Source organism: Pipra filicauda, unplaced genomic scaffold (assembly GCF_003945595.2).
Source record: "Pipra filicauda isolate LSUMZ 115617 unplaced genomic scaffold, ASM394559v2 scaffold185_size1782982_pilon, whole genome shotgun sequence".
In the NCBI taxonomy this organism is placed as follows: domain Eukaryota; kingdom Metazoa; phylum Chordata; class Aves; order Passeriformes; family Pipridae; genus Pipra; species Pipra filicauda.
Genome location: NW_024104293.1, coordinates 1,735,205 through 1,750,752, shown reverse-complemented (window position 1 = coordinate 1,750,752; position 15,548 = coordinate 1,735,205). Strand labels below are relative to the sequence as shown.

The following is a 15,548-nucleotide window of genomic DNA, read 5'->3' as shown; positions in this document are numbered from 1 at the left end:
GAGTCCTCCACGCCCCCTCGGACTACAACTCCCGGCAGCGCCCGCGCCGCCGCGCGCAGAGTCCTGGGTGGGCCTTCTCCGCCCCAGGACTACAACTCCCGGCGCAGAGCGCGGCTCTCGCGAGAGGAGGAGGGGGAATCGCGGCGGAAGTGGAGCGCGAGGGGTGATGGGGGATGTAGGCGAAGGGCATCGCGACCCCACCGGTGCCGGTCCCTGCCCGAGGCTGTCGGTGCCCCCGGTCCCTGTCCCCGTTACCAGCCCCATCACCGCTCTCTCGCAGCAGCTCCCGCTCCCGTGTCCTCCCCCCGACCCCCCAACACCGCCACCGTGACCCCCCCGGGGCCGGTCCCTCCCGAGGCTGTCGGTGCCCCCGACCCCTGACCCCCGGTCCCACTCACCGCCCCCAGCCCCGTGGCCCCGCCGCAGCCCCCGGGCCCCGGTCTGTTGTCCCCCCTATGCTCCCCCCCTGCCCGGTGTCCCCTCCCCGACCCCCCCGAGCCGCAGGACCGACTCTGGTGTTGAAATTCCCTTTTGTCTTTATTCAGCCCCGTCTCGCCCCCCTCGACGCCGGGGGCGATCCCTGAGCGGGGGGGTCCGGGCTGACCCCCCCAACCCCGGGCAGCCCCCGAGAGACCGGGAAAAGCACCACGGAAAGGGATTCCCGGGGTCTCCCCGCCCGGAGCGGGGCAGGGGGCGGCCGTGCCGACCCCCCTCACCCCGGGCAGTGGGTGCTCTCCTCCCCCGGCCGCGGGACACTCCTCGAGGTGCCCCCGCGGGGGTGGGGGGTTGGAGAGACACCTCCAAACCTTCACTCCGGTTCCAGCAGGGAATGGGGAAACCCGAAAATGAGTCTGGGGTCCTTCAGAAATCCTGTCTGACCTCGTCTGCTGCTCCCCCCCGGCCCCACAGGGACCCCCAGCACACGGGGAGCACCTTCAGCTGGGGGGAGCAGCCGGGGGACACCCCCCGGGCATGGTGGGAGGGGGACCCAGGGGTCCGGACCCCCACCGACCCCCTCTTCAGGGGGTCTGGGCTGCCCCCTCCCCACCACCTCGAGGGGCCCAGGATTAGCTCCCCCAGCCTCGCACGCTCAAAAAAAGACCCTGCAAAGGGTGGGAGGGGGCAGGTGCCCCCCAGACCGGGCTGAGACCCCCCCGGTCCCCGCCCACCTTTCGCCGGGGTTCACCCCCCGGGGGGGATCCTTCATATCCAGTGTGAGTAGCCCGGGGGGGGCCCGGGGGCGGCCGGGGGGGGTCCCCTACGTCCGCTGGGCATCGGCCTTGGCGAAGAGGCGGCTGTGCCAATAGTCGGGGTTGTCGAAGGCACAGTCCGAGGCCTCCAGGCTGCGCAGGGGCTTCATGCAGGGGGTGGGGGGCCCGCGGCAGCCGGGGCAGCGCGGGGTCACCACGGCCTCCATCTCCTCGTAGCCCTGCTCCTCCTCCGGGGCGGGGGGCGCGGGGGTCTCCCCCGGGCGCATGTCGGTGTAGCCGTCGTGGCGGGGGGGGCTGCCCTCGGGGCGGGGTCCCGGCCCCCCGGACACGCTGCCCAGCGAGCGGCTCAGCCGCGGCTGCTTGTTCATGTACTCATAGTCCTCCTCGTCCTGCCCGCCCCGGCCCGGGGGGGCACCCGGGGGCCCCCCCGGCTCTGAGCCCACCTCCATGTACTCGTAGCCCAGCTCCTCCAGCGAGGCCGGCCGGGGCTGGGGGGCTCCCGGGGCGCCCCCGGGCCGGCGGTTCATGTACTCGTACTCCTCCTCCTCCGGCTCCGGCACCGAGCCCCCGGCAGGGTCTGGATCTGTGAGGGGGGGGTGAGACACCGGCGGGGCCCCCCCGGCCCTCCCAGGCCCCCCCTTCTGCCCACAGGACCTGCCCACCGAGTCTGGGGGGGTCTCATCTGGGCTCATCCCACCCCACAACCCTCACCCCCACCGTGCAGGGATGGGTCCCTCCACCCCCAATACTGGGGATGGGCCCCCTCGATCCTTGGGAATGGGATGCCCCCCCCCAGCCACAGGAGCCCCCCAGCCCCTGAATCCCAACCCCTGCAGGGATGGAACCCCCCCAGGGACGGGCTCCCTGCACCCCCATGATGGGGGAGCCCCCAGACCTGCCCCAATGGAATGGGACCCCTCCACAAGGACGGGCCCCCCACCCCTAAGGACACCCCCAGGGCCGCGCCCCTCACCCCGCTGGGCGCAGTTGGGGGTCACGTATCCGTTGGGGTCCTCCTCGCTGCCCTCGGAGCTGGGGGGCGGGGGGGGGAAGCTCTCCCGCTGGGACAGGTACGCGCTGTCCCCCCGCGAGCGGAGGCTGCGACAGAGGCTCCCGGACAGGGACCCGCCCTCCCCCAGGTCCAGCTCCGAGGCGGTGCCGCGACCCTCCGACGACTCCGACACCGTCCGGCCCAGGGACTCCTGACGGCTGCGCCGCAGGGGCCGCGACCCCCCGCCCTGGGGGACACGGGGGTGAGGGGGGGCCCTGCGGACCCCAACCCACCCCTGCCCCGGGACCCCCCGCCCTGGGCGACACGGGGGTGAGGGGGGACCTCTCTGGACCTGACACCTCCCCCTGCCCTGTGGGACATGGGGCTGAGTGGGGGGACCCAAACTCCCCCTCCCTGCCATCCCACAGCCACGGCTTCCCCTCCCGTTGTCACCCCTTTGCATGCCCTGCCCTGGCACCCCACGGCCCCCCTGCACCCTGGCCAACCCCCCGAGCCCCCCCTTGACTCCTCGCCCCCCGACCCCCCGGTACCAGGCGGGTGCTGCCGAGGCCGGGCTGGTTCATGGGGATGTATCCGGCGGGGGGGCTGAGCAGGCTGGGGCTCTGCGGGGACAGGGGGGTTGGCACCCAGCAAGGGGGACACAGAGGCTGGACCCCCCGCCCCACTGCGGGAACAGGGCGTGGGGGCCCGACAGGGCAGGGAGGGGACGATGTAGGGGGGTGGCACTGCGGGGGTGGGCTCCATATCCCACCCCCATGGGAGGGTTTGGGGCTGGGAGACCTCGTACCACGTCCTGGGACCCTGTGTCACATTCTGGGACACATCCCAGGCCCCGTGCCCCTTCCCTGCCCTGTGCCACATCCCGGCCCCCGTGTCACATCCCAGGACACAGCCCCGGCATCCCCACACCCGGAGAGGGGGGACGGGGGTCTCACCCGGGCGCAGCTGCCCCGCGGGCGCTGTGGGTACAGCCCGGTGGTGGGGCCGAAGGAGACGTCCAGCTCCTCCTCCTCGTCCAGCTCCAGCGTCTCCATGTCGTCCAGCTCCTTGTCACTGAGGGTGGGGGGCTCGGCGGGGGGCACGGCCCCGCTCTCCTGCTGCAGGAGAGGCCGGGTCAGGGCTGTGGGATGGGGGGCCGGGGGGGCTCAGGGGGCCAGGTCAGGGCTGCGGGGATGGGGGACCTGGGGGGGCTCAGGGGGGCCGGGTCAAGGCTGCGGGGATGGGGGGCCGGGGGTCTCAGGGGGGCCGCGCTCACCTTGATCACCAGGTAGCGCGGGGGGTCCCGGGCCATGCGGGTGAACTCGTTCGCCAGCTCCTTGAAGGTGGGACGGATGTTCTCGTCGATCATCCAGCCTGGGGGGACGGTGGGGGCTGAGAGCGGGGCAGGAGGGCAGGAGCAGGACCCTCCTGGGAGCGGGGCCGGCTCCGGGGCCAGCGGCAGGACCCCCGGGGGCGGCCCCACTCACATTTCACCATCACCATGTAGACGTCGATGGTGCAGATCTGGGGCTGCGAGAGCCGCTCGCCCTTCTCCAGCAGGTCGGGCACCTCTGCCAGGCGGATCCCGGCGTAGGGCTCGGAGCCGAAGGTCATCATCTCCCACAGCGTCACGCCTGGCACGGGGACAGTCCCCGTGAGCGTGGGGGGACCCGCCGGGGGGGCCCGCGGGGGGGCTGCGCTCACCGTAGCTCCAGACGTCGCTCTGGTGCGTGTACTTCCCGAAGTGGATGCTCTCCAGTGCCATCCACTTGATGGGCGTCTGCCAGGAAAAGGGGCGAGTGGGGGGCGTGGGTGGGGGTTTGGAACGCGGGGACAAGGGGGGGGACACCCTGAGGAACAGAGGACAGGGGGAGGAGGGGACGCAGGGGGTCCTGGGGTGCCCAACGGCACAGAGGGGGACGGGGGGTCCCTGCCGGGCCCCACCTTGACCTCGTTGTAGAAATACTTCTTGTCGTCGGGGTAGAGCAGGTCGGCGATGCCGAAATCGGCCACCTGCACCTGGCTGGGGGACTTGAGCAGCACGTTGCGGGCGGCCAGGTTCCGGTGGACCATGCGGTGCTCCTCCAGGTAGTACATGCCCTGGGCGAGGGGGGGACACAGCGGGGGCTCCAGCGGCACCGGGGAGGACCGGAAGGACCCCCGGCCCACCGCGGGGACTCACCTTGGCCACCTGGACGCACCAGTTGAGCAGCAGCTGGGGGCTGATGGAGTCGCGGTTCTTGCGCACGTACTCCAGGACGGAGCCGAGGGGCAGGAGCTGCGTCACCAGCTGGAGCTGCGGCCCGGGGCAGATCCCCAGCAGCCGCACGATGTACGAGTGGTCCAGGCTGCCGATGGCCAGCATGTGCTGGGGGGGACAGGGTGAGCCACTGCCGAGCCCCCCGCCCACGGGGCCTCCCCCGGGAACACCCCCGGGAACACCCCCGGCACCTCCCGGACTCACGTCGGTGACGGCGTGGAAGGACTGCTGCCCACTCCAGTCCTGGATCACCTTGATGCTCACTGGGATCTTGATGGAGTCCCCATCTGGGATCCAGATGCCCTGATGGCATGGGATGGGATGGGATGGGAGGAGGTGGGGTGGGATGGGATAGGATGGGATGGGAAGGGATGGGAGGAGGTGGGATGGGATGGGATGGGATGGGAAGGGATGGGATGAGGTGGGATGGGATAGGATGGGATGGGAGGAGGTGGGATGGGAAGGGATGGGAGGAGGTGGGATGGGAAGGGATGGGAGGAGGTGGGATGGGAAGGGATGGGAGGAGGTGGGATGGGATGGGATGTCCCGGTGGTGCCGTGTACAGCCCTGGCTCACACGGAGCCTCCCTCTCACCTTGTGCACGGTGCCGAAGACGCCGGAGCCCAGAACCTTCAGCCGCTTCAGCTCCGTCTCCTTGAAGATTCGGGCCAGCACCTTGTTGGCCTTTTCACTGGGATCCAGCGGCTCCAGGCTCTGCCGGGTGGGAGATGGGAATGGGAATGGGGATGGAGCAGGATGAGGATGGAGCGTGATTGGGATGGAAACAGAGGTGGAGATCTGGGATGCAGGTGGATGGAGATGGACGGGGCTGGGGCTGGAGAGGGACAGCAACGGCTACAGACAGGCACGGAGATGGGAACGGCCAAGGACGGGTCCCACACCCTTCCCACTGTCGAGCCCCCTCCCCACAGCCTCAGGGCTCCCCCCAGCTCCGTCGCAGCCCCCCAAGGGGCGGGATCCCCCAGCTCACCTCTCCCCTCTCCAGGTAGCGCCGCATCGCCCGTTTCTTCTGGATCTTCTTTCCCCGCCAGTAGAGCAGCGCGAGGAGGATGATGGAGCAGGAGAGGAAGAGCCCCCCGACCACCATCACCGCGATCAGCGTCGGCGCCTTTCTGGCCGCGGGAGGAGGCCGAGGCTCAGCTCCTGGGGCTCAGCTCCCGGGGCTCAGTTCCCAGGGCTCAGCTCCTGGGGCTCAGCTCCCGGGGCTCAGTTCCCAGGGCTCAGCTCCTGGGGCTCAGCTCCCGGGGCTCAGCTCCCAGGGCTCAGCTCCCGGTGCTCAGCTCCCAGGGCTCAGTTCCCAGGGCTCAGCTCCTGGGGCTCAGCTCCCGGGGCTCAGTTCCCGGCACGATCCCCCCGGAAGGGCAGGGCAGGGCATGGCCCAGCACGGCAGGGCAGGTGATGGCCTGGCAGCCCCCCAGGGTCCCCTCAGCCCCCCGCCCACGATACCTGGACACGGGCAGGGCGTCCCCCAGGCAGTCCCGCAGCAGCGGCCCCAGACACCTGCGGGGATGGAGCCGGGGCTGAGCCGGGGCGGGAGCACCTCTGGCCGGGCAGGGGCTCCTGGGCCCCCCACCCTCCCCCTGCGGGGTCCCAGCCCCCCCTCCGCGCCCCCCGCCCCGCACACCCGCGGGTGCAGTTCTCGTGGCAGGGCCGGCACTCGCGGCTGCCGTCGGGGAACTTGTAGATGGGGCCGCGCTCGCCCAGGACGCCGTCGGGACATCTCTCCACGCAGTGGGGCCCGTCGCGATAGTGGGCACAGCGGGTGCAGGTGTCGGCGCCCTGGGGGGACACGGTGTGAGGACCCCCGGGGTGTGGGGGGGTCCCCGTGCCCCCCCGGCCGGGCCGTACCGAGCCGTTGCAGGTGACGCCGCCCTCGATGCGCTCGCACTCGGGGTGGCACTCGAAGCACTCGCCGTCCTGGGAGAACTCCCGGCTCTCCCTGCGGGCACAGGGCAGGGTCACCCACCCACCCCGGGAGCCCCTGCCAGTGTCTGTCCCACCCTGGAGTCCATCCCAGCTCCCATCCCACCCCGGGAGCCCACCCCCAGCGCCCATCCCACCCCAGGTAAACCTCCCCCGTGCCCATCCCAGCCCGGTGCCGGCCCCGCTGCCCACTCCGGGGTCCATCCCACCCCGTGCCCACCCTGGGGCTGATCTCCCTCCGGTGCCCACCCCACGCCCCCAGCCCGGTGCCCTCGCAGGGCCAGCCGCCCCCGGCCCCCCGTGCCCCCTGACCCGTGGGTGAAGCGGCAGGTGGGCACGCAGACCCCGCGCCGGCTGTAGTGGCGGCAGGACAGGCACTGCCCGGGGCCGGGCCCCCAGCAGCCCTCGGCCGAGCACAGCGGGTCACACACCTTCCCCTCTTGCTCTGTGGGGGGAAGAGGGGGCTCAGAGCAGGCTCTGGGGGTCCCGACGCCTCAGAGGGACGGGGGGGCTCAGCGGAGAGCGCGGCATCCCCGCGCCCCAGAGGGACGGGGGGCTCGGCGTGGGGGGTCCCGGGGGGTCCCGGGGGGTCCCACGCCCCCTCCCCAGCCCGGCCCACGCACGGCACTTGCTGCGGGGTCTGTTGTTGCGGATGTCGAGGTCGGCGCGGGAGCGGCTCAGCGCAGCCCAGTGCACGGTGTGCAGGAAGCAGAGCCGCCGGTTCTCGGTGATGTACACGCGGCCCGCGCTCACCTCCCGCAGCGAGCGCAGCCCCAGCGACGTCACGTTCTCGTTCTTCATGATCAGCAGAGAGAAGCCCCGGCTGCGGGGAGGGGGGGTCAGGGCGGGGGTCCCGGAGAAGGGGGCTCTGGGAGTCAGGGGACACGCCAAGAGCCGGGGGGATACTCGGGAGGTGCTCCAGGAGCAGTGGGATGCTCTGGGAGCCGGGGGGGATGCTCTGGGGGTGAGGGGATGCTCTGGGAGCCGGGGGGGATGCTCTGGGAGCCAGGGGGATGCTCTGGGAGCCGGGGGGGATGCTCTGGGAGCCAGGGGGATGCTCTGGGAGCCAGGGGGGTGCTCTGGGAGCCGGGGGGATGCTCTGGGGGCGAGGGGATGCTCTGGGAGTGGGGAGGGCAAGGACCACCCTGAGGGAATCCGGGGAGATGGGAGAGTGCAGGGATGGGCAGGGATGTGGGACATTGAGGGGACTCAGGGACAAGGGATGCAGGGATGGGGGATGACAGGTGGACGCAGGGATCGGGGCTGAGGGGGGATGCAGGACACACACGGAAGGGGGTCCTCACTTGTAGAGGCTCCGTCCGCCGATGGTCTCCAGGTTGGAGAAGACGCTGAAGTTTTGCATGTGCTTGGGCCAGGACTGGATGTTCAGGTACCCTGCGGGAGGGAAGAGGGGTGTCACGGTGGCCCCGGGGGGCCCAAGGGTGGTCCCGGCGTCCCCCAGCCCCGCCGCTCACCCGTGATCTCCCGCACCGTCCGGAACACGTTCAGCTTCTCGGGGTCCAGCGCCGAGATGTTGCGCCAGGGATCCCTGTGGGGCCAGAGCCGTCAGCCAGGCTGGGGGCTGCATCCCCCCGGCCCCCCAGTGCCCGGCCCTCACCCCTCCAGGCCCGTGATGAGGAAGTCCAGGTTGCCCAGGATCTTGGTGCAGTTGATGAAGGTGTCGATGTTGCTGGAGTCCACGGTCTGGTACTTGCTGCCGGCGCCGGTGCCCTCGCAGGCTGTGGGACGCGGGGAGGGTGAGGGGTGGTCCCGCGGCCCCCGGCCCCCTCGGGCCCCCCCAGCCCCGTACCCTTGGGGCACAGCCCCCCACAGGGCTCGCACATCTTCAGCCCGTTCTTCTCCACCTCCATCTTGTCGTTGGGGCAGGCGCGGACGCAGGAGCTCTGGTCCACCACGAAGTTGTCTGTGGGGAGACCCTCGCGGTCAGAGCCCGGCCCCCCCCGGCCCCCCGGCCCCCCCGGGACCCCAAATCCCGACTCACGGGGGCATTCCCGGACGCAGACGCCCCCGTACTGGTACTTGGTGTCGGGGTTGGGCTCCAGCTGGAAGGTCAGCTTGTTGTAGATGAGGGGCTGGGGGCACAGCGGGACACACTCCCCGCTGTCGTTGAAGTGCCGGCAGGCCTGCGGATGGACGGACACACGGATGGACGGACGGACACACGGACGGGTGGGGGGACGGGGGGGAGGATGGATGGACACGGGGGTGCCAGTGCACAGACAGGCAAAGCCTCCCCTGCCCCCGGGGCCCGCGGGCACGTACGAAGCAGTGGGTGCGGAGGGGGCCGGTGCAGCCCCCCGCACACTCCTCGTGGCAGCACTCGTTGGGCGCCCGCCCGAAGCAGCGCCCGTTGCACTGGGGGGCACAGATGGTCTTCGTCACTGCGGGGAGGGGGGGGGTCAGCGGGAGGCGAGGGGGTCCGGCCCAGCCCCCTCGGCCCCCCCAGCCCCCGGTACCCACGTTTCTGGCAGTCCTCGGGGCCGGGCCCCCAGCAGTGCCCGCCGCAGCTCTCGTGGCACGGGGCACCTGCGGGAGAGCGCGGGGGGTCACCCCCAAAGCCAGGGCATCCCCACCCCCAGCCCCCCCGTGGCCCCCCACGCACAGGCCTTGCCGTTGTCCCTCACGATGGGCTCCTGGCGGGTGTCCCTCATGATGTCCCTCCACTCCACCGTGTCCACGTGGCACAGCTGCGCGTTCTTCTCGATGTAGACGCCGCCAGCCAGGATCTCTGGGGGGGGCAGGGGGTGTGACGGGGGCACCGACCCCCCTGGACCTGCCCAGCACCACGGCTGGCACAGGGGATGGCACAGCTCCAGCACAGGGACCACGGGGGTCGGACCCGCTCCAGGGGACACTGTCACCCTGGGATGGGGACAGCACGGGGGGCACGGGGGGAGTGGCACTGACCCACAACGGGGACCACTGGGGGGCACAGGGGGTTGGCACAGCTGTACATGGGGACGGAAACACTCTGGGATGGGGACCTGCTGGGAACGGGCACCACGCTGGGCTGGGGACCACGGCAGGGTGGCACCGCTCCGGGCTGGGTGCCCGGGGGACCCACCTGTGAGCTGGTTGAGGCCGAGGTGGCGCAGGGCGTGGGTGGCGTTGGGGTTGTAGTTGAGCAGCACGAAGAGGGCGAACTTCTCCTCGTAGAACTGGGTCCCGCGGATGACGCGCAGGTTCTGCAGCGGCAGCGACGCGAAGACGTTCATGGCGATCAGGATGTAGCCCGTCACCTCCCGGATGGTCTGTGGGCACGGGGGGTCAGCCTGCTGGGTGCACCCCCCCCCCGTGTCCCCCGAGTCCCCCCCAGCTCACCTGCAGGAAGGAGAGGTCCTGCGCGTGGTCGATGAGGACGATCTCCAGGTTGCCCATCACGATCTCGCAGTTGTTGTACATCTTGTGCAGGGTCTGGTACTGGTGCTGCGCGTCCCCCGTCACGCTCAGCCCGTTCAGGGTCCCCGCACACACTGTGGGCACAGCACCCTGTCCCCACTGCCAGCACAGCCCCCCGGGGCCGGCCACGGCCCCCCCTCCATGGCCACAGCCGTGTCCCCCATGGGGTCCCCGTCCCCTCCACGCTGGCCACATCCTCCCCTTGGTGGCCGTGCCACTCATGGTGGCCGTGTCCCCCCCCCAATGGCCACGTCCCCTCCTCAGTGGCTCTGTCTCCTCATCAACACTCTTGTCTCTGTCCTGTGCTGGCCACGTCCACGCCCCCACCTCCCACAGTGTCCCCTGCATGACGTGTCCCCCCAGCACTGGCCACGCTGGTGCCCCCAAAGTGTCCTGGTCACCCCCATGGTGTCCCTGCCACGTGTCCCCATCCCCTCCCTGTGGTATCCCTGTCCCCTCCATGGTGTCCCCCCCACGCTCCCCCTGTGCCATCCCTGTGCCCCCCAAAGCCCTGCCCCAGCTCTGTCCCCGCCGTGGGGGTGGCAGTGCCCGGGGGGGGGTGACGGGTGCTCCCCCACCCTCCCCTCCCCACCCCTGCGCGGTGCCCGAACCGGCCGGGCAAGGGTTGCGCAAGGCGGGTGCCGCGGGCACGGCCCCCCCACGCCCGGCACACCCCGCCCGGACTTCGGCCCCGGCCCGGCCCGACCCACCCGCCCCGACGCCCGAGCCCCCCGGACACCCCCGAGCGCAGGGGGCGGGGGGTCCCCCCGGGGTGAAGGGCCCCGTCCCCCCCGCGTGGGCGCACAGGGCCCCCTTTGTGCGCGGGGAAGGACGCGCCCCCTCCCCGCCACCGCACAAAGGGGCGATTGTGGCGGGCGGGCGGGGGGAGGCCGAGCCCCCCGAAACCGGTACCCCCGGGGCACAGCGGGGTGCGGGGCCCCCCCCGGCCCAGCAGACGTGACTCACGGCCCCGGCGCGGGGGGGCCGCGGTGGGTAAAAGGCAGCTTTGTCCGGCCCCGAGACCCCTCCGGAGGCGGCTGCAGAGAACGGGCAGCTCGGTGCATGAACGGGAAGGGGCGCGGGGCCTGCAGCCCCCCCCTCGCGCTCCCCCCGCCTCGGCCGGAGCTATTTTAACAGGGAAAGGGGCTATAAAAAGGTCCCAGCTGTGTCGAGCGCGGCCCCCAGCCTCGACGCCCCGGCGATGGGCACAGCGGGGCCCAAAGCGGGGGGAGTGGGATCCCCGTGAAACACGGGGGGCGAGGGGGGGGGCAGCTGGGACCCGCCTGGGGGTTCTCCAGGATGCCGGCGGGGCAGGATCCAGCCCCTCCCTGGACCCTCGTGGCTGGGAACGCTCGGTGTGTTTGGGCAACGTGGTGAATCATTAACGGCTGCTCAACCAGTCCGACCTGACCCCCCCGGGCACGAGGGGCTGCCGGTGCCCGACCCCCGGGGTGCACCTGCCCAGGGGGTGGTGGGGGGCGAGGCCGGGCCCCCCCGGGCGCCGCGGCGGCGTCGTGGCCGGGTGTTATCAGCGCGGGGCCTCGCTGGCAGCTCCGGCACGTCCCCGCTATCAGCCGCGTGCCACCGCGGCCCCCCGGCCCCCGCCGCCAGGAATAGCACCGGGGGGACCCGGCCGGGAAGGGGGGGCCAGACCCGACCTCCTGCCCTCGGCCCCGCCGGCGGCGGCACAAAGGGGTCTGTGTGCGCCGGGCCCGGCCCCAAACAAAGGGGGCTCTGAGAGAGGATGGGGACGAGGGTTTGGGGGGAGCAGCGCTGCTCCCGCTCCCCGTGGTGCCCCCGGGCCCCCCACTGTTCCCTCTCGGGGTGGGAGCCCCCCGTGTGATCCGGACCCCCTGGGTGGCACCCCCGAGGCGTCTCCGGTGGCACACGGAGCAGGGGGGACACCGAGGGGTCGGGCGCGACCCCCGCACGCCCCCCGCACCAGAGCACCCCCCGGCCTGTGGGGTGACGCGCCGGCCCCACCTGCGCGTCCAGCCCTCGGTGTTTTTCCTTTGGGGACTGAAAAACAACTCCCGGGCGGATCCGGCCCTTCCGGGGTGCGGGGGGTGCGGGGGGGCCGGAGCGGGCAGGGACGGGGTCCCCTCCCGAGGGGTCTCCCCCCCTCTGGGGTCCCGCCCTGCCCCGGCCGGATCCCGGAGGCATCGGCGGGTCCCGGCCCCGCAGCCTAAAATTAGCCCGGGCAGCTGCGGGGGGCACAGGTGCCTCTGCCCGGAGGGGCCCCGAGCCCGGGACAGACCCCCGGGAAGGGGGGACCGAGCCCCGACCCCGCCGGAGCCGCAACCCTGGGGGGCTTTGCCGGTCCCCGTCCCCCCGGGGCCGTGGGGGTCCCCCCGGGACAGGGGATCGCGGGACGCCCCCGCGAGCGCGGGGGCCGCGGGAATTGTCGGGATCCGGCCCCGGCGGAATCGCGGACGCCGGGACCCCCGAGCTCTCCCGGTCCCGCCGCCCGTCCCGGGACCCGCCGAGCGCTCCGGCAGCCGCCGGTTCTCCCCGGTGCCCGATCCCGCCGCCGCTCCCCCGGTGCCGGTGCTCACCTGCCTGCGCGGAGCCCGGCGCGGGAGCGCGGAGCAGCAGCACCAGGAGCAGCAGCAGCGCCCGGGGCCGGTCCCAGTCCCGGGGCCGGTCCGGGTCCATCGCGGCTCCTCTCCGCGGGCCCCGGCGCGTGCCCGGGCGCGGCGGGGGGAATGCACCTGGCGCGGGGCCGCCGGGGCGGGACGGGCCGGGATCGGGGCCGGGCCGGGCGGGGCAGCGGCGGGGCGGGGGTGTGGGGGGGGCCCCGCTCCGCTCCCCGCCCCTCCCGGGACCCGCCCGGGGCGGTGGCACCGGGACCCTCCGCCCGCCCAAACGGGCCGGGCACAGCCCCGGCCGGCCCCGTCCCGCCCCCCCGCCCGCTCAGGTGTGCCCACCCCCCCACCCCCGGTCCCGGAGCAAAGTCTGACCCCGCCGCAGCCCCCCCGGAGCCCCCGGTGTGCCCCCAACTCCATTCACACCACCCCGGGCACAGCCTGGCCCCACTGGACACCCCCAAAAAAAGGAGGGGGTCGTCTGGACGCCTGAGGGGGCAGGTGGGGGTGTCAGAGCTGCCCCACCCCCAGCTCAGAGCAGGTCTGGGCCCTGGGCAGGATTTGGGACCCCCGCAGTCCCCCTCCCCACATTTGGGGCCACAGTCCAGGGGCAGCCCCCCAGTCTGCCTCATGCAGGGGGGATGCCCCCCAGGTGTCCCCCAAACACACCTGGACAGAACCAGTGTGCAGAGCTCCCCCAAGGGGGGTCTCCAGGGTGGGCAGCAATCCCCCCCAAAATGGGGTGACCCCAGGGCTCCCCCACGAGAAGGGGGCTGGGAGTCCCTCCAGAAGCCCCAACGTCCCCTCCCTCCATTCCCCAGCCCCCCCAAAAACACAGAGCCAGAGTCAGAGCAGCTCCCACCTCCCCACACAGGGTGAGCCCAGGCCCCCCCCATAAGAAGGGATGTGGGACCCCCTCAGAAAGCCCCAAACACCTCCCACCCCCCCCCCGATTCCCAGAGCCCCCCCAAAAAACACAGAGCCAGGCTCGGAGCAGGACCCTTTATTGAGTCTGAGCTTGGGGGTCCCGGGGCCACGTTCGGGCAGAGTGTCCTCACATGGGCTTGGGGGGCGGTCGGGGGGCTGCACCCTGCGGAGAGAGATCAGCATTAGGGGCCCTGGGGGGGCACAGACCCGCGGGCCCCCCCGGGCCCCCCCCATACGTACGGCGGGGCGGAAGCGGGGGGGGGGTGTCCGGTCCTTTCGGGCCTCCCGGGAGCGGTTCCGGACCACCTTGCTGTGGATGGCGCAGCTGACGCAGTAGTGCAGCTTCACGTACAGCTTGGGCAGCACGTAGGCTGGGGGGAGCAGGGACTGAGCCCCCTGAGCCCCCCAGGGCACAGCCCTCAGCCCCCCCAGGCAGCGTGTGCAGAGGGAGCAGGGGGGGCTGGTTTTGGGGTGATGGAGCAGGGGGGGCTGGTTTTGGGGTGATGGAGCAGGGGGTGGGCTGGTTTTGGGTGACAGCCCCACCTAGGCAGGGTATGCTCAGTTAGAGGGGGCAGGGGGAGCAGGATGAGCTGGTTTTGGGGTGGTAGAGGCAGCAGGGTGGGCTGTTTTGGGGGTGATGGAGTGGGGTGAGATGGGCTGGTTTTGGGGTGGCAGAGGCAGCAGGGTGGGCTGTTTTGGGGGTGATGGGCTGGTTTTGGGGTGGCAGAGGCAGCAGGGTGGGCTGTTTTGGGGATGATGGGCTGGTTTTGGGGTGGCAGAGGCAGCAGGGTGGGCTGTTTTTAGGGTGATGGGCTGGTTTTGGGGTGGCAGAGGCAGCAGGGTGGGCTGTTTTGGGGGTGATGGGCTGGTTTTGGGGTGGCAGAGGCAGCAGGGTGGGCTGCTCTTAGGTGGGGCAGAGGCCCCCCCAACTCACAGTCGAACACACTGGCCTCCGAGATGTCCCTGACGGCCGCGGCCTCCACGATGTTCCTGATGACGAACTTCTTGATGGCCTTGTCCTTGGGGACGCAGCGGGCGCAGTTGGTGCAGCGGATGGGCTGCACATGCCCGCGGCCCTTCTTCGCCCGCCCGTTGTTCCTCCTCTTCTTCGTCTGCCCGAGGGAAGGGCCGAGGGTGAGCCCCGGGACCGCCTTGAGCCCCGGAACCCACTCCAGGCCCCGTAACACCCCCACCATTCCCAGTAACCCCCCCCAGCACCCCCTGACCCTGAGGGGTCCTGAAGCCTCCTCAAACCCTCCCCCACTACTCCTGAGCCCCAAAACCCCCTACGCCCTTCCCCCCCATAAATCCCTTCAGTCTCCCCGCCCATACGGGCCCCATCCATCCCCACAGCCCCCTGATGCCCCCCACAGCCCCTTACAGGCCCCGGGGTTTCCTTCCGCCCCCTCCATCCCCTGCCCCATCCACCCCTCCCAGCACCCCCTGCCCAATATGGGCTTCCCTGCGCTCCCCACCGCCACCCTGTGCCTCCCATGCCCCCCCCCCGCGCTCCCAAAGCCCCCGAAAAGGCTTCTCTCAGTCCCCCCTGCCCCACACGTGCCCCGCGCCGCCCCCGGGGTCCCCCAAAGCCCCTCGCGGCGCCCCGGCCACGCCGCGCTCACCATGGCGGCTCTGAGGGGGCGCCGGAAGAGGCGCGGCCGCCGCACAGCCGCCCTTATATGCGCTCCCTCCGCCCGGAAGCGCCTTCGCCGCCGCCCCGACCCGCCGTGGCTCCCCCCCGGCCGCCTCGCAGGGGCTGCGCCCGAAGCACCGGGACGGGCAGAGGCGGTGCCGGGATGCGGAGAGCGGTGGAGAGGGAGGGGGAGAACGGGGACGGGGACTATTTCTCCTCGCTCGGGACGGCGGAGGGATCCGCTGTACGCGAGGTGTAAGAGATTCGCGCGCTGTGTGACGTCATCAGCCCTGCCCGCCGCGGGGGCCGCCGGGAAATTGAGTCCGGGGGGGGGCCCTGGGGGTTCGGGGGGCCCTCCCATTCTTTGGAGGGGGGGGCCCGCTTGCCCCACCCCTATGGCGGGACCCCCAGTATCCTCACCTCATCCCTGGGGGGTCCCCAGTATCCCCTGTGTTGTCCCCCCCCAGGGCCCCCACTGTCCCGTCACCATCGCAAATCCCCAGAGACCCCCAGTGTCCTCCCCCCATCTCTGGGGGTCCCCTCTGTCCTGTCACCACCCCAAACTCCTCCAGCAGAC

At 72.1% G+C, this 15,548-nt stretch overlaps 2 protein-coding genes across 3 annotated transcripts; both read right to left on the bottom strand.

Annotated features, from left to right (window-relative positions):
- Positions 1-1,048: 1,048 nt before the first annotated feature.
- ERBB3 (erb-b2 receptor tyrosine kinase 3) lies at positions 1,049-12,433 on the bottom strand. 2 transcript variants are annotated; one of them, XM_027725745.2, is made up of 28 exons: positions 12,382-12,433; positions 9,749-9,900; positions 9,492-9,678; positions 9,030-9,155; positions 8,888-8,953; positions 8,690-8,808; positions 8,409-8,550; positions 8,217-8,330; positions 8,025-8,145; positions 7,882-7,955; positions 7,711-7,801; positions 7,030-7,229; positions 6,719-6,851; positions 6,332-6,422; positions 6,108-6,262; positions 5,930-5,983; positions 5,454-5,595; positions 5,057-5,176; positions 4,667-4,765; positions 4,385-4,570; positions 4,147-4,302; positions 3,907-3,982; positions 3,690-3,836; positions 3,479-3,576; positions 3,159-3,320; positions 2,754-2,825; positions 2,185-2,449; positions 1,049-1,794 (listed from the first exon to the last, which is right to left on the bottom strand). In XM_027725745.2, exons 2-28 carry the CDS (start codon positions 9,827-9,829, stop codon positions 1,259-1,261), a joined length of 3,813 nt encoding a protein of 1,270 aa, XP_027581546.1. In that variant the 5' UTR covers positions 9,830-9,900; positions 12,382-12,433; the 3' UTR covers positions 1,049-1,258. The 2 variants fall into 2 exon arrangements, with proteins under 2 accessions (XP_027581546.1, XP_027581548.1); XM_027725747.2 differs by having other exon boundaries at positions 3,159-3,317.
- Positions 12,434-13,399: 966 nt separating this feature from the next.
- RPS26 (ribosomal protein S26) lies at positions 13,400-15,068 on the bottom strand. The gene is made up of 4 exons (XM_027725752.2): positions 14,961-15,068; positions 14,273-14,450; positions 13,579-13,709; positions 13,400-13,501 (listed from the first exon to the last, which is right to left on the bottom strand). Exons 1-4 carry the CDS (start codon positions 14,961-14,963, stop codon positions 13,466-13,468), a joined length of 348 nt encoding a protein of 115 aa, XP_027581553.1. The 5' UTR covers positions 14,964-15,068; the 3' UTR covers positions 13,400-13,465.
- Between the last annotated feature and the right edge of the window lie 480 nt (positions 15,069-15,548).

Bases quoted from the DNA above. Each gene is read 5' to 3' on its own strand.
- RPS26 (XM_027725752.2), bottom strand. The intron at 13,710-14,272 runs GTGAGTTGGGGG...TGCTCCCCCCAG, and splicing joins GGAGGCCAGTGTGTTCGACT to CCTACGTGCTGCCCAAGCTG. The intron at 13,502-13,578 runs GTACGTATGGGG...CTCTCTCCGCAG, and splicing joins CCCCCCGCTTCCGCCCCGCC to GGTGCAGCCCCCCGACCGCC.
- ERBB3 (XM_027725745.2), bottom strand. From the start codon at position 9,829: ATGTACAACAACTGCGAGATCGTGATGGGCAACCTGGAGATCGTCCTC. The intron at 7,956-8,024 runs GTGAGGGCCGGG...CTGGCCCCACAG, and splicing joins CTCATCACGGGCCTGGAGGG to GGATCCCTGGCGCAACATCT. The intron at 3,983-4,146 runs GTGGGGCCCGGC...TTTTCCTGGCAG, and splicing joins ATTTCTACAACGAGGTCAAG to ACGCCCATCAAGTGGATGGC.